The 12,915-nt window shown below is 44.2% G+C and overlaps 1 protein-coding gene across 2 annotated transcripts in view; it reads left to right on the top strand.

The window, feature by feature from the left end:
* Positions 1–3,741: 3,741 nt before the first annotated feature.
* AHCYL2 (adenosylhomocysteinase like 2) overlaps positions 3,742–12,915 on the top strand; it is a 170,933-nt gene continuing 161,759 nt past the window's right edge. For both annotated transcript variants that reach the window (XM_022581313.2, XM_022581303.2), the window contains exon 1: positions 3,742–4,224. In XM_022581313.2, coding sequence (XP_022437021.2) covers positions 3,757–4,224 — 468 coding nt within the window. In that variant the 5' untranslated portion in view covers positions 3,742–3,756. The remainder of the gene's footprint in view (positions 4,225–12,915) is intronic.

Raw genomic sequence — 12,915 nt, 5'->3', positions numbered from 1 at the left:
AGTTTTTAAAAATTTCTGCTAGTATGCTTTCATTTTAAAGGTCTCATGTTTGTTTTCTGAATGTTCACTTCTTTTTTTTTGCGGTAGGCGAGCCTCTCACTGTTGTGGCCTCTCCCGTTGCGGAGCACAGGCTCCAGACGCGCAAGCTCAGTGGCCATGGCTCACGGGCCCAGCCGCTCCGCGGCATGTGGGATCTTCCCGGCCCGGGGCACGAACCCATGTCCCCTGCATCGGCAGGCGGACTCTCAACCACTGCGCCACCAGGGAAGCCCTGAATATTCACTTCTTGAAACAGTATGTTCTTTCACAAATAAAATATCTTTAAGTCTCAGGATATTGATGATTTTTTGGGGGGGGGGGGCTCTTGATTTCTTCTTGATGCATAGCCTCTGTTTCCTCCCAGTTGTTTTTTTCTGCTTGCTTATGTTGATCTCTGTCTTCCATATTAAAGGTTTTCTTGTATAACTTGTGACTTTATCTACTCATACTTAAGAGTGTAGCACTAAGTAGTTCTCTGGAAACTCTGCGAACATGGGTGTGGTCTTCACCGAGGGTGATCTGGCTGGCCTATTTCCTTTGGGAACTCTCAATGTTATATCTTCAAGTTTTCTCTCTTGGACTGGTCAGATTATCTTAGAGAAGTTCTTCCAGTCTCCTGCATGGAAGATACATTTTTGCCTGCCAGGGTCTGGAAGCTGAATGAGCCAGGTGAGGGAAGAGGACCTGTAGTCTAAATATTTCATAAACTAAATAGCTCATAAACTTGTGCTTAATTATCCTGTTTCCATTACGGTATTTCCATCTTCAACTGTGCCTTGTGTCCCTCAGTAACAAAGACGGCGGAAGCAGCAGGTGTGTAGGATAGAGTTGAGAATGGGTGAGGAATGTGCCCTGATGTTTGGCCTCAAACTGTGGATGGTGCCTGGATAAATAAACGATGAATATCAGTTTCTTTCCAGTGCTCCAACTCCTTATGTTTTGTAACCACATCCCATTGAAGAATTAGTTCATCCCCTCAGTAATCAAGTCTAGTGGCCGTCCAGGTAGGCAGCTGCTGCCTATGAGCTTCAACACAGGCCAGGTGGCTGTACCACAGCTCCCTTGTGCATTAGGGGGAAGAAAGAAATCAGTTATAGAGCTGCTAATCTCTTCTCTGACAGCTGGAGGATGAAGCTCTAAGCTGGTTCTTTATAATAGGAAGGAAATTCTGAAAGGCAGAGTGTGAAGAGAAAGCTTAAGAAGCCCTTGCGTCTGGTGGACTTGTGGGCTTTGTGGAACTGGAAGTGCTCAGATGCCTTCCAACTCACAGTGTTAGGCACAAGTTTTTGAAGGCCAGGATACAAAAGATTCCATTCAGTGTAGGACAACTCCACAAAGGAACAGATTTCCAAGATAGCAGTAGCACAGGGAAGGAGATCAAGGCAGGTGATTTCTCCCTCTCCTTCTTGCCAGGGGAAAAATAGTTGATCCAAAGACTAGATGTCCAATGGCCTTCTGGGGTTGTCAGGGCAATCACTTACTCTCTGAACAACCATAAACTGTAAGATCCCCTTTGCCTCAGTTTCTCTGAGAATGGAGAAGAAATGACCTACCCCATAATCTGTCACCCAGAGTCAATTGTATTTTAATATATTGCTTTTTTCAAGTATTATTTACATAGTTAAAATCTAATAGAATGTGCAATTCTGTTTCCTGCTTTTTAGCTTATTATTTTATCGTAAGCATTTATTTCCCTTCATCATTAAAAAAAGTTCTTGGCCAACTTAATTTTAAAGGTTGTAACCATTCCTCTGTTGTTGGACATTAGTATCAGATAACTTTTCATAATTAAAAATAAAACTGCCATACAAGTCTTCAGGTTTACACCTTTTAAAATAAATTTAAAATTTTAAAATAATACAGAAAAGTACAAAGTAAAAAAAAAAACCTCACCCCAAATCCCATCACTTAAAGAAATCACTATTCATATTTTAGTTAATATTCTTCTCTGCTGATACACTTACCTGAATTTCATATTATCTCCCTGAAACCGAGCAAGAGTCTGAGTGCCCTCTCGGGTGCTCCTCCGTGTCGCCTGTTTCTTGTTTGTAGTAAAGAAAAAAAAAAAAGGCTTTAATCTCCTAGGTCCTCCCCAAATTCCAAAGAGCAGGCTCAAGCATTAATAGGACAACAGAGTCACAGGACATAGTTCCAATTCCTCCTGAAGGGATATAGATAACAACCTGATAGGTATCTTTGAGTTCTACAGAAACTAAGACCCCTACCCATATGGAGGATAGTGACTACATGCATGTGACCACAAGCATGGGTACCCTAGACTGGTTGGAACCAGAAGGTTGAGATTCCGGAGACATCACCCTGTTACTTCACCACCGACCAATCAGAATTAAGTCACACATCCTGCAGCCCTAAATTTTGTCTATCGGGGAGGTCGGGCTTTTTGAGCACTAGTTGCTTGTTCCGCTTGGCACCCTGCAGTAAACTTTTCTCTGCTCCAAACTTTGACATTTTGGTTTACTTGACTTCATTGTGCCACTGGCACACGAACTTGGGTTGGACATCTATTAGAATTAACAGGGCAGGAATTCCCTTGACGTCCGGTGGTTAGGACTCCGTGCTTTCACTGCCAAGGGTTCACTCCCTGATCGGGGAACTAAGACGCCGCAAGCTGTGTGGAGGGGCAAAATAATAATAATAATAATAAAGAGGGAATTAATTAACAGGGCAAAAGAACTGGCCTTGTTTAAGGCAACATGTAATTTTTAAAAAATTTAATTCAATTTATTTAGGCTGCATTGGGTCTTCGTTGCTGCGCACGGGCTTTCTCTAGTTAGGGCGAGCAGGGGCTCTAGGTGCTCAGGCTTCAGTAGTTGTGGCTCTCCGGCTCTAGAGCACAGGCTCAGTAGTTGTGGCCCACGGGCTTAGTCGCTCCACAGCATGTGGTATCTTCCCGGACCAGGGGTCGAACCCACGTCCCTTACACTGGCAGGCGGATTCTTAACCACTGTGCCACGAGGGAAGTCCCCAACGTGTAATTCTTTAGCCTTGAAATTTTGACCTAGTGATACCTAACTTCTTTTTTTGGACTGTTAAATTCCAAGATCAGAATGTTCTAGAAATCACCACAGTAGGCAAGGTCCTAATTTATTCCTTCTAAAAACAGAGCCATTAAAGTTCGGAAAGCTGTTAGGGTCCCGATTTCATTGAGGCAGAAAAATCAAGTCACTTTAAGCCGTAAGTCGGCGCTCTCCCCACGTGACACCTCTTTTCCTTTAAATGCCTGCTCACGTGATCTTAGACTTGCACACTCGGAGGCAATTTACAATGTTAGGGTAGAAAGTCATTCCTCCCCCACCTTCCCAACCCTAGGGTTTCTAGCGTTCGTTCCCCGGAAGCCGCAACTCCTCTGGAGACTTTCTCTTCCTCATGTCGTGTCACCCGTTGTCACTCCTTTCCGTTAGTCACCGGCACTAGCACTCCATCTCTACTACAGAATCCCGCTTGCTGGAGGAAGAGGGATTGGGACTACAACTCCCAGGGGGCATCGTGCGCCCAGCCCTTGGCGGCGCGCAGTGGTGGTCGGGGGCTGAGGTCCCACTATCTTTTCGCCTCGTGCGGCCCAGAGTAAGCGCACTACAGGTTCCGTGGCTCCACGCGCGCGAGCGAACCAGGTCGGGGCGGGGCGGGGCGGGGCGGTGGGGGAGAGGCGGGGGCTGGCTGGCGGGCGGGCAGAGGAAGGGGGTGGGAGCGGAGGCGATGGAGGGGAGGATTGGGGGAATGGGGGAGGGATGGGGAAGGGAGGCGGGAGGCGGGGCCGAGCAGGGGCTGGAGTCTGAGCCGGCGGTTGCAGTGGAGGCGGTGATGTCGGTGCAGGTCGTGTCAGCAGCGGCTGCCGCGAAGGTGCGTGAGGTGGAGCTGAAGGACCTGAGCCCCTCCGAGGCGGAGCCGCAGCTGGGACTGAGCACGGCGGCCGTGAGCGCCATGGCCCCCCCAGCGGGCGGCGGGGACCCTGAAGCTCCAGCTCCCGTGGCGGAGCGGCCCCCGGCCCCTGGCCCGGGATCGGGGCCCGCTGCGGCTCTCAGCCCAGCCGCTGGGAAAGTGCCTCAGGCGTCGGCCATGAAGCGGAGCGACCCTCATCACCAGCATCAGAGGCACCGCGACGGCGGCGAGGCCCTGGTCAGCCCCGACGGCACCGTCACCGAGGCGCCGCGCACGGTCAAGAAGGTATTGGGGCCGGGCTGCTTCTTTCGGAGAGCGAGGGTGGGAGGGGGAACCGCAGATCCTCTCGACGCTGCGGCACCACCCTCAAGGCCCTCCCTTCTGATCGTAGGAGCAGAGAGATCCCTTTTCCCCGTAAACCCGCTCTCTCAGAGATGTTCCCACCCGGGCCCCAGTGCTGGGGAGCGAAGACTCCCGTTGGTACGGCTGTACTTAGTAGCTGGGAATAACATGGAGGTAGCGCTGTCCCCTGCTCCTTGGAATAGTATTACCCCTCTCTGTACTCCCAGCATACTCCCGTGTGTATTTTCCAGACTATCGGGAAGAAGACCCCGATGGTGTAGTAAAAGCTTACTGCTTGTGAGAGTTCATACAGCAATAAGGGTGGAAAGAGCTTTTCTATTTGGAGATCTTTTCTATAAGGAGTAGTTACCTCGCACTGAGATCCTCAGTTGTCTGGTTTCTGTACAGATGATGATTTTCTGCCTTTCTGTGGCTAAGCGCTTCCATCGAGCAGTATTGATGCCGTGCCCTTCATTCCAGATACTGCAATATCCTTACATCTTCTCTGAGTGTAGAAGGGTAATGGAGAGATTCTCTTCACTGTTTTCTCTTCAGAGGTTTGTCCTCTCTGCTCAGTAGTTGGTCACCAAGATTATTAGACTGTGTATGAAGATAATGATTGTTTTATTGGTTCTTTTATTATGATCTGAAAGTGTTAGGAAGAAATGCTTCTACTTTTGGGAAAGGCGATCACTGTGGGGTTTTCTGTCTCAGCTGTCAGCTTCTTTCAGATATAGTTTTGAAGAGGCCGTAGCCTCAGAACACCAAGGAGTAGGTGTGCCTAGATGTTTGATATTCCCAGTATTACCCTTACAATGGCTATCTGTGGTGTGTCTGTCCTCTCATAAAGCAAATCAGTACGGAAGAAAAAGGGCAAATATTGCAAAAACAGAGATGTGGATCGTATGAAAAGGGATTATCATTTTAATTTCCGAGGTATAATGTGAACACAGTAATTTATAGGTTTTTTTACTTTGTGAATGATTTTTAAAAATCTGTTTATTTAATTTATTTATTTTTGTCTGTGTTGGGTCTTTGTCGCTGTACGCGGGCTTTCTCTAGTTGCGGCGAGCGGGGGCTACTCTTCATTGCGGTGCACGGGCTTCTCATTGCGGTGGCTTCTTTTGTTGCGGAGCACGGGCTTCAGTAGTTGTGGCTCGTGGGCTCTAGAGCGCAGGCTCAGTAGTTGTGGTGCACGGGCTTAGTTGCTCCTGGGCATATGGGATCTTCCCGGACCAGGACTCGAACCCGTGTCCCCTGTATTGGCAGGCAGATTCTTAACCACTGGCCACCAGGGAAGTCCCCTTGTGAATTATTTTTAATTGCTTTATCAGAACAGCAAGGAAGTGATGTGAAGTCTGCATTGGTTTCACTGTGCAGGATTCAGCTGAGTTGGAACCTTGTATCCAGCCTAACTTTGGTTGTAATAACCTCATTATTAAGGTATGAAGCAGAGAACCCTTCCGTTTTAATTACCCAAATATAGGTGATAACATCAGAGGCGAGACTGAAGGAATTTGTTTAGTGATGCTTTAGGACAGTGTCTTTCTCATTTGCATTATGAAACTTCTCTGGGGGGAATTATAGGAGGAAAGAGAGGCAGCACAGGCACCAGTGCTGGTACTACCTAGATTTGAGTCTGGAAATCTGAAATGTATTTGTAACTAGTTGAGGTGCTTTATAACTTTGGCCAAATCCAGTGATTAAGGGTCTTTTTGTGTAAAATCTGTATTTTGATTAGGTCTCTTGAGGGTAAGAGTGTTTAACAAATTGCCTTGGTTTATTTTTTTGGCCTTGTCATGAAGCTTGCGGGATCTTAGTTCCCTGACCAGGAATTGAACCTGGGGCCACAGCAGTGAAAGCGTGGAGTCCTAACCACTGGACTGCCAGGGAACTCCCCAACAAATTGCCTTTTTTTTTTTTCTTAATATTTATTTTTATTTATTTGGCTGCATCGGGTCTTAGTTGCGGCACGTGGGATCTTCGTTGCAGCATGTGCTGTCTTTTTGTGTGGCCCGCGGGCTCAAATTGCCTTTAGAACATGAGATTTACAGTCAAGCAGACCTGGGTTTGAATCCTAGTACCCCCACTAACTAGCTTTTGGGTAATTTCCAAATTCTCTAAATCTTAGTTTTCTCCTTTATAAAGTGAGGTTACTAATACGATTGAGGATTAGAAATATTTGTAGAGGGCTTAGCATTGAACTTGGCACAGATAGTGAGGGCTTAAGAAGTTACAGCAATCATTAAGAATTGATTTTATTTTTTTCTTCCTCCCATCGTGGCTTAAGTGCACCACTATGGCTTCCTTTAAAATGGTGCATACTATTCAATATATTCTATATAAAGCAGTGAAAAAATCACAGGCTAGCATCAGTCTGTTTTTCCTAATTCTAGATGTGTTTCTTGACCATTTTCCTTGTTGCTGAACCACATTCTTCCTGTTTTTCCAGCATCAAAATGTAGGTCCCATGATTCTAGATTTACTCAGCAGCCTCAAGGCTATGGAAGACAGGGCTGAGCTTGCCTTACAATGTTAATTGCAACCAAAAAACAACTTCTGTACTGGAAATTAAGCAAGCGAAGCTCCGAGCGAGGATGCAGCTGTATGACACAACTACAGGCATTGCTGAGCTACTTTTGGGGGGCAGAATCTTTAACTTTCTTGACATCGAATTAGCTAAATTAAAACAAGTGTATGAGACTTACCTTCTTTCTTCAAGTTGAAAGTCACCTCCCCAAGGGACTGCAGTGTGATATTTTGATTTGTTAAGCCTTTCTTGATTTTTAATTTATTTAAATAATCATTCTGACCTTGACTCCCTTCTGCTTTTATTTTAGTGTAGGGAGGGACTGGAGGTACTTAGGATTGAAATAGCTACCTTTGGCTATGTAATTGGTGATCGTTGCTTTTATTTTGTAACTGTCACATACAAGCTTGTTTATCTTAAGCATATTTCCATTGATGGTTTCCCTTACTCCATTGGTGTATCTGTCATCAGTTTTCTTAGTACTGTTATTCTGTTCAGTCACACAAGGGAAATAAGCTTTTCATAAGAGCCAGACTTTCCAAGTGCAGCATTTAATAAGAATGAACATATGGTGTGCAGGTTACTCAGTCCCATCTTATCCTTGGCATCTACCTCCATCCTGTAATTTGTGGTGCCCTGGGGACCAGATCTTGTCACCGTGGCTATCATATATTTGTATATAATGTTTTTCTTCATAAATGAACTCAACAAACCAAAAATCTCTGTAAGAAGTGATTTGTGAAATAGGAAGATAAAGTCCACAGTGAATGCAGTTGCAATAGTTGAGAGGATTTCTTCCCTGTGTTCTTGCAAACGGGGTAATAGGAATGTCACAGCACAGCAGGGAAAACAAGGCAGGAGAGGATTTATTTCAGAAAAGTTAAAACTTTCTGACAATAAGGCTGTGAGCCTAAGAACCACAACTAGTTTGTGCTTACGTCAATATCAGTAATGACCATGCTCAAGCAGGTTCCTTTTTTTTTTGGCATATGAATCCACCTTGCGCTGGCTTTGTTGCTGTCAGCAGAGAATGAGTTGAGCCATGCTAGTGCTTTCTTGCCCTGAATTCTTTAAGTTCTTTATTTGGTTAATTATGGACTACTAAAATGGAACCTTTTGGATATAGTCATGGGAATGGGGAAGCAGTATTACTCCTTTTGCCAGTTAGGAAAGTATAGCCTTGCAAAATGTTCAGCAAGGCACTTGGCAGATTGACCGTAATAACAATTACCATTAATTGGCCCTTTATATGTTATTGGCGTTTTTCTAATCCTGACAGCTACACAATGAGATATATAAGTGGCATTATCTCCATTTCACAGATAAGGAAATGAGGTCCAGAGACGGTAAAGTGCCTTGACCAAGGTTATACATCTAGAAAGTGGCAAAGGTAGGACTTAAAACCCCTGTTTTAAATCTTGGCCTGTTTCCGAAGCCCATGTCCTTTTTATTATGCCACACTGATTCTAACTTCTTAGTTGCTGGGTTCTGGCTTTCTCCCAGAAGTCTGTCAGAATACTCAGTGAACTCTAACTTACGTCTTTCTGGTTTAAGACTTAGGTCATCCTAAATCCAAAGTAAGGAGGGTCTGAGTCAGGGCTTTAGGAAGAGGATGGGAAAAAATTGTACAAATGTAGAATCTCAGAGAATTGTAGAATTATGAGAGAGGGAGAAGAGGATCTTATATGTATATAAAAAAGCATTTCAAGATCAATGATGCATTTTCACATTAGTAATTTAGTGATAATTTGAGAGATATATTCTTATTTTTAAAGTTATAAATAAATCAGGAGTACCTGTCCAGCTAACAGTTTTCCTTGTTCTTTAAGACCCACCTTCTCGGGCTTCCCTGGTGGTGCAGTGGTTGAGAGTCTGCCTGCCGATGCAGGGGACATGGGTTCGTGCCCCGGTCTGGGAAGATCCCACATGCCGCGGAGCGGCTAGGCCCGTGAGCCATAGCCACTGAGCCTGCGCATCCGGAGCCTGTGCTCCACAACGGGAGAGGCCACAACAGTGAGAGGCCCGCGTACTGCTAAGAAAGATAAAAAAAAAAAAAGGAAAGACCCACCTTCTCTTATGAATCAATCTCTAGTTAAACATTTTGAAAATTAGAAGGGGAAGCATATTGTTATGTATTCCTGCTGTGTCCCAGGCATTGTATTAGAGCTTTACATATACTATTTTATTTAAGCCTTTTAAGAGCTCTCAGAAATAGGTAGTGTTATCCTTGTTTTATTGAGGAAACCGAGGGTTGGAGAGATTAAGGAATTTGTCTCAAGGTTACATGTTTAGTAACTGTGATGTGAGCTAACAGAACTCTAATCTGTTTGACTCTCATGCACAAACTCCATTGCTTTTCTTTCTCCTTTTTTTTGGCCCAGCGGCATGTGGGATCTTATTTCCCTGACCAGGGATCGAACCTGCACCCCTTACATTGGAAGTGTGGAGTCTTAACCACTGGACCGCCAGGGAAGTCCCTCCATTGCTTTTCTTTCTTTTTTAAAAAAATTTAAATATTTATTTATTTATTTGGCTGTGCTGGGTCTTAGTTACAGCACGCGGGATCTTCACTGTGGCATGTGGGATCTTTAGTTGTGTCATGCGGGATCTAGTTCCCTGACCAGGGATCAAACCTGGGCTCCCTGAATTGAGAATGCAGAGTCTTACCCACTGGACCACCAGGGAAGTCCCTCCATTGCTTTTCAATTGAAGTATTTCTCTGTTCAAAGTTTAGCTTAAACCTTTCAAATCTTAATCTGTATATTTTTGTGGATGTTTCTGTTATTTCACTAACAGGCGGTTTTTAATTTATTGAACTTATTTAATGGTCTTACCATTTATTTATGTGAACATTTATGAATTTTCTGAGAAGGCAGCCCTTATTTTGTATAATTTCTGAATTCTCTTCTTCCTGGGAAAGATTGAACATTAAGAGCTGTTTTAGGAGGTTGCTCACAGCTGAAGTTGCAGTTGTGTATTTAATGTCCTGAGGAAGATGACTTTGGTCCTTAGTGTCCAGTTAATAGAAGAAATGGATAGTTCATGAAAAGGGAGAGTGAGTTTCTTTATTATATCATTTCCTTGAAAGTGTTCTCCTCCCCCACAGTAAAAGAAAAAAAAAAGGAAGAGATTTGTTGGGATCTTCATTCAGACTTCATTCTTTCTTGGTAGTCCTTGTTTAAGTAATTCAGAGAGGTACAACTGAGGTGGATGGGAGAAGAGTAAATCTTGGCAGCTGCCCCGATCCACCCGCCTGCCATCGTGTTCAGGTGGTATGCACAATTAGAGGAGCTGAAATTCCACTCCTCCAATAAGAGGTTTAGTTAGATTGATCAGGTTTCTATGGAATTTGGAGAAGCTTTTATAGTCTGAATGACCTATGGCCCGAGATTTGGTGAGAGCTGAGCAGAGGAGAAAGCAGTGGAGTGAAATTTCTTCTGTAATGGTTCCAAGTAAAACTACTTTGATTAAATTAAATAACTTAAGCCATATGATGTGTATGATTTTCAGTTCCCTCTTCCCCATCTATATTGTGCAGCAATTCAGTTAGCCATTTTCCCTCTTGGACACTGCATTAATAGCTGGTGATTTCCTATTTTTTTTTTTTTTAAGGGTCTTTCAATAGAAATGGATTGGTTTGGGGCACCTGATTCTTATCCACTGTGCCACCAGGGAAGTCCCTCCAGTCTTCTTTATCTCAGAACTTATATTAAGGAAGGGTATAGAGGTTCTAGAGCTGCTAGTTGAGTTTCTCTAAATCAGGCTTTTCCTTAAAGCCTTTCTGAATACTGCAAAGCTGTCATTGAAAGTTAAGCAAGCTGAGACTTAAACTGGCTTCATCTTCCCTACAGATTTATCTCCTGCAGTGCTCCAGTGTGAACCCTTCTGATCATTCTAAAAGATTTGATTTGATATTGTTGACTACCTTTTCTTGGAAACTCTTTTCTCAGCTTCAGTTATAACTTCATTTATGGCTACCGTTTACTGAATACTTACTCTCTTCTAGGCCTCTATATATCTCATCTCATTTAATCCTCATAGCAACTTTATCAGATGAATACTATTATCTTTATTTTATAGATTAGAAAATATAGGCCCAAAGAGAGTAATTAACTTGCCCAAGGCTTTGCCAATCTTTGATGCCTTTGGGATCAGTGAGATGAAACACTGCCCACAGCAACAGTGAGAGGCTTTGCCGCACTGCCAACCCCTTACTTTTCTGATTAAACGCCCATGTGAAATTTGCTTAAGTTGTTGCACCTAGGCTGCTGAGACTATTCTGCAACCTGTTGGATTCCAGGATCTACCCTCTTCCAAGGGGAGGCCTCACATCCCTGTTTACCTCAGTCACTACCTGACGCCTAGTCAACCATTGTCTTCCTAATACTCATTCCCTTAACACTCTCCTCATCCTCTCAGCCAGTCCAATCATCCCAAACCTTTCCACTGTGTTCTCTGCAGCTTGCCCCTTCATTATCAGTAAATCTTCTTGTAGCATCAGCCTCTAGCAGCAAGATCAAGTTACAGCGGCAACAGTGGCACCTGGCACCCGTTGTCCTGAACTACAATGGTGCAGCCCAAGCTGCAGCATCTCCTGCTTGGCATAAGCAAACATGACATCTTTTCCAAGCCCATTCTGTGGTGGTGTTTTTAACTGTGTAGCCCTGAAAGCTACCTCATGTCCTTTCTGCAAATTCTTTTTCTGTCCAACTCAGCCAGAGTTGACTTCTGCTGTTCATGGAACTCTGAGTGACGCACTGGTTGAACCTAACCATTTGTGTTTTTAGTTGCCTGCATCTACGGAGCTGAGAGTTGCTAGAGAAAATCAGAAAACCAGGTAGATCGATGTCACTATAAATTCATAGTCGTCAACCTCATATGCTTGATCATCGCTGCCTCATAATGTTCTACATTTTCTAGTAAGGTTACTTTCACACTCACTGCAAATGATTATTTCATACTGTATCCTTTTACTTCTAATTTCACACGTGTTCTTTTTAAACTAGTGATATGCCTTATACTTGTTATAAAAACAGAAACCACCGAAAGGGAATTCCTTCATCTTTGTACCTCCCAAATCTACAAACCTACCTCCATCTGGGGTTCATCTTTTTCTCTTTCCCTCATGTTATGATAGGGGAAGATGTGTCCTTCATTCTGTCAAAGGCCAGTCCCTCCACGAGTGTTCTAATCACGTTCTCCAGTCTTCTTTTTTTTTTTAAGATTTAATGTTATTTATTTTTGGCTGCGTTGGGTCTTCGTGGCTGCTTGTGGGCTTTCTCTAGTTGTGGTGAGCAGGGGCTACTCTTCGTTGTGGTGCGAGGGCTTCTCCTTGCGGTGGCTTCTCTTGTGCAGCACGGGCTCTAGGCGTGCGGGCTAAGTAGTTGTGGCACGAGGGCTTAGTTGCTCCGCGGCATGTGGGATCTTCCCAGACCAGGGATAGAACCCATGTCCCCTGCATTGCCAGGTGAATTCTTATCCACTGTGCCACCAGGGAAGTCCCTCCAGTCTTCTTAAATAACTTCTTCCTTTGGTTATTTCCTCTTTATATTAGAGCCTTTTCTATAGATTTCTTTGCTCTAATCTCTCCCGTTTTGAAAACCCTGTCCTCTAACCTCCATATCTCCTTTCTGCTACTGTCCTTTCTTTCTACTCCCTAGTGTAGCTAAGTTTCTTAAAGGAGTTTTCAGTGTATGCTATATACACCTTTTGTCTTCCCACACTCTTTAACCCACTCCTACTCTAATACTCTGACCCACACGACGCCCTCTTGCTGAAGCTAATAATGTCCATCAGATTCTCACATGGCTATCTGTTTTTTCATCCCTCATCATATCAGACCTCTTGGCAGCATTTGACACCAATTTCTTACCAAAACACTCTCCTCTCTTGGCTTCCATTACCCTCCTCTTTACTTTTTTCCTCTTATTTCCCCAGCTGCTCCTTCTCAGTCTTCTTTATGGGTTCTTTCTCCTTGATCCTGGGCGCTCTGCTCTTTCCATTGTGTTTTCTCCCTAAGTCATCCACAGCATTCCTGTGCCTTTAAGTATCATCTACATACCAACAACTCCCCAGATTATTTCTTTAGCCAGGACCCCTCTTCT

This window comes from Delphinapterus leucas, chromosome 9, assembly GCF_059928025.1.
Source record: "Delphinapterus leucas isolate spDelLeu-1000000601 "Yukka" chromosome 9, BTC_Dleu_Yukka2, whole genome shotgun sequence".
NCBI classification, from domain to species: Eukaryota; Metazoa; Chordata; class Mammalia; order Artiodactyla; family Monodontidae; genus Delphinapterus; species Delphinapterus leucas.
The sequence above is the reverse complement of the archived record's forward strand: the minus strand, read 5'-3'. Positions and strand labels throughout refer to the sequence as shown.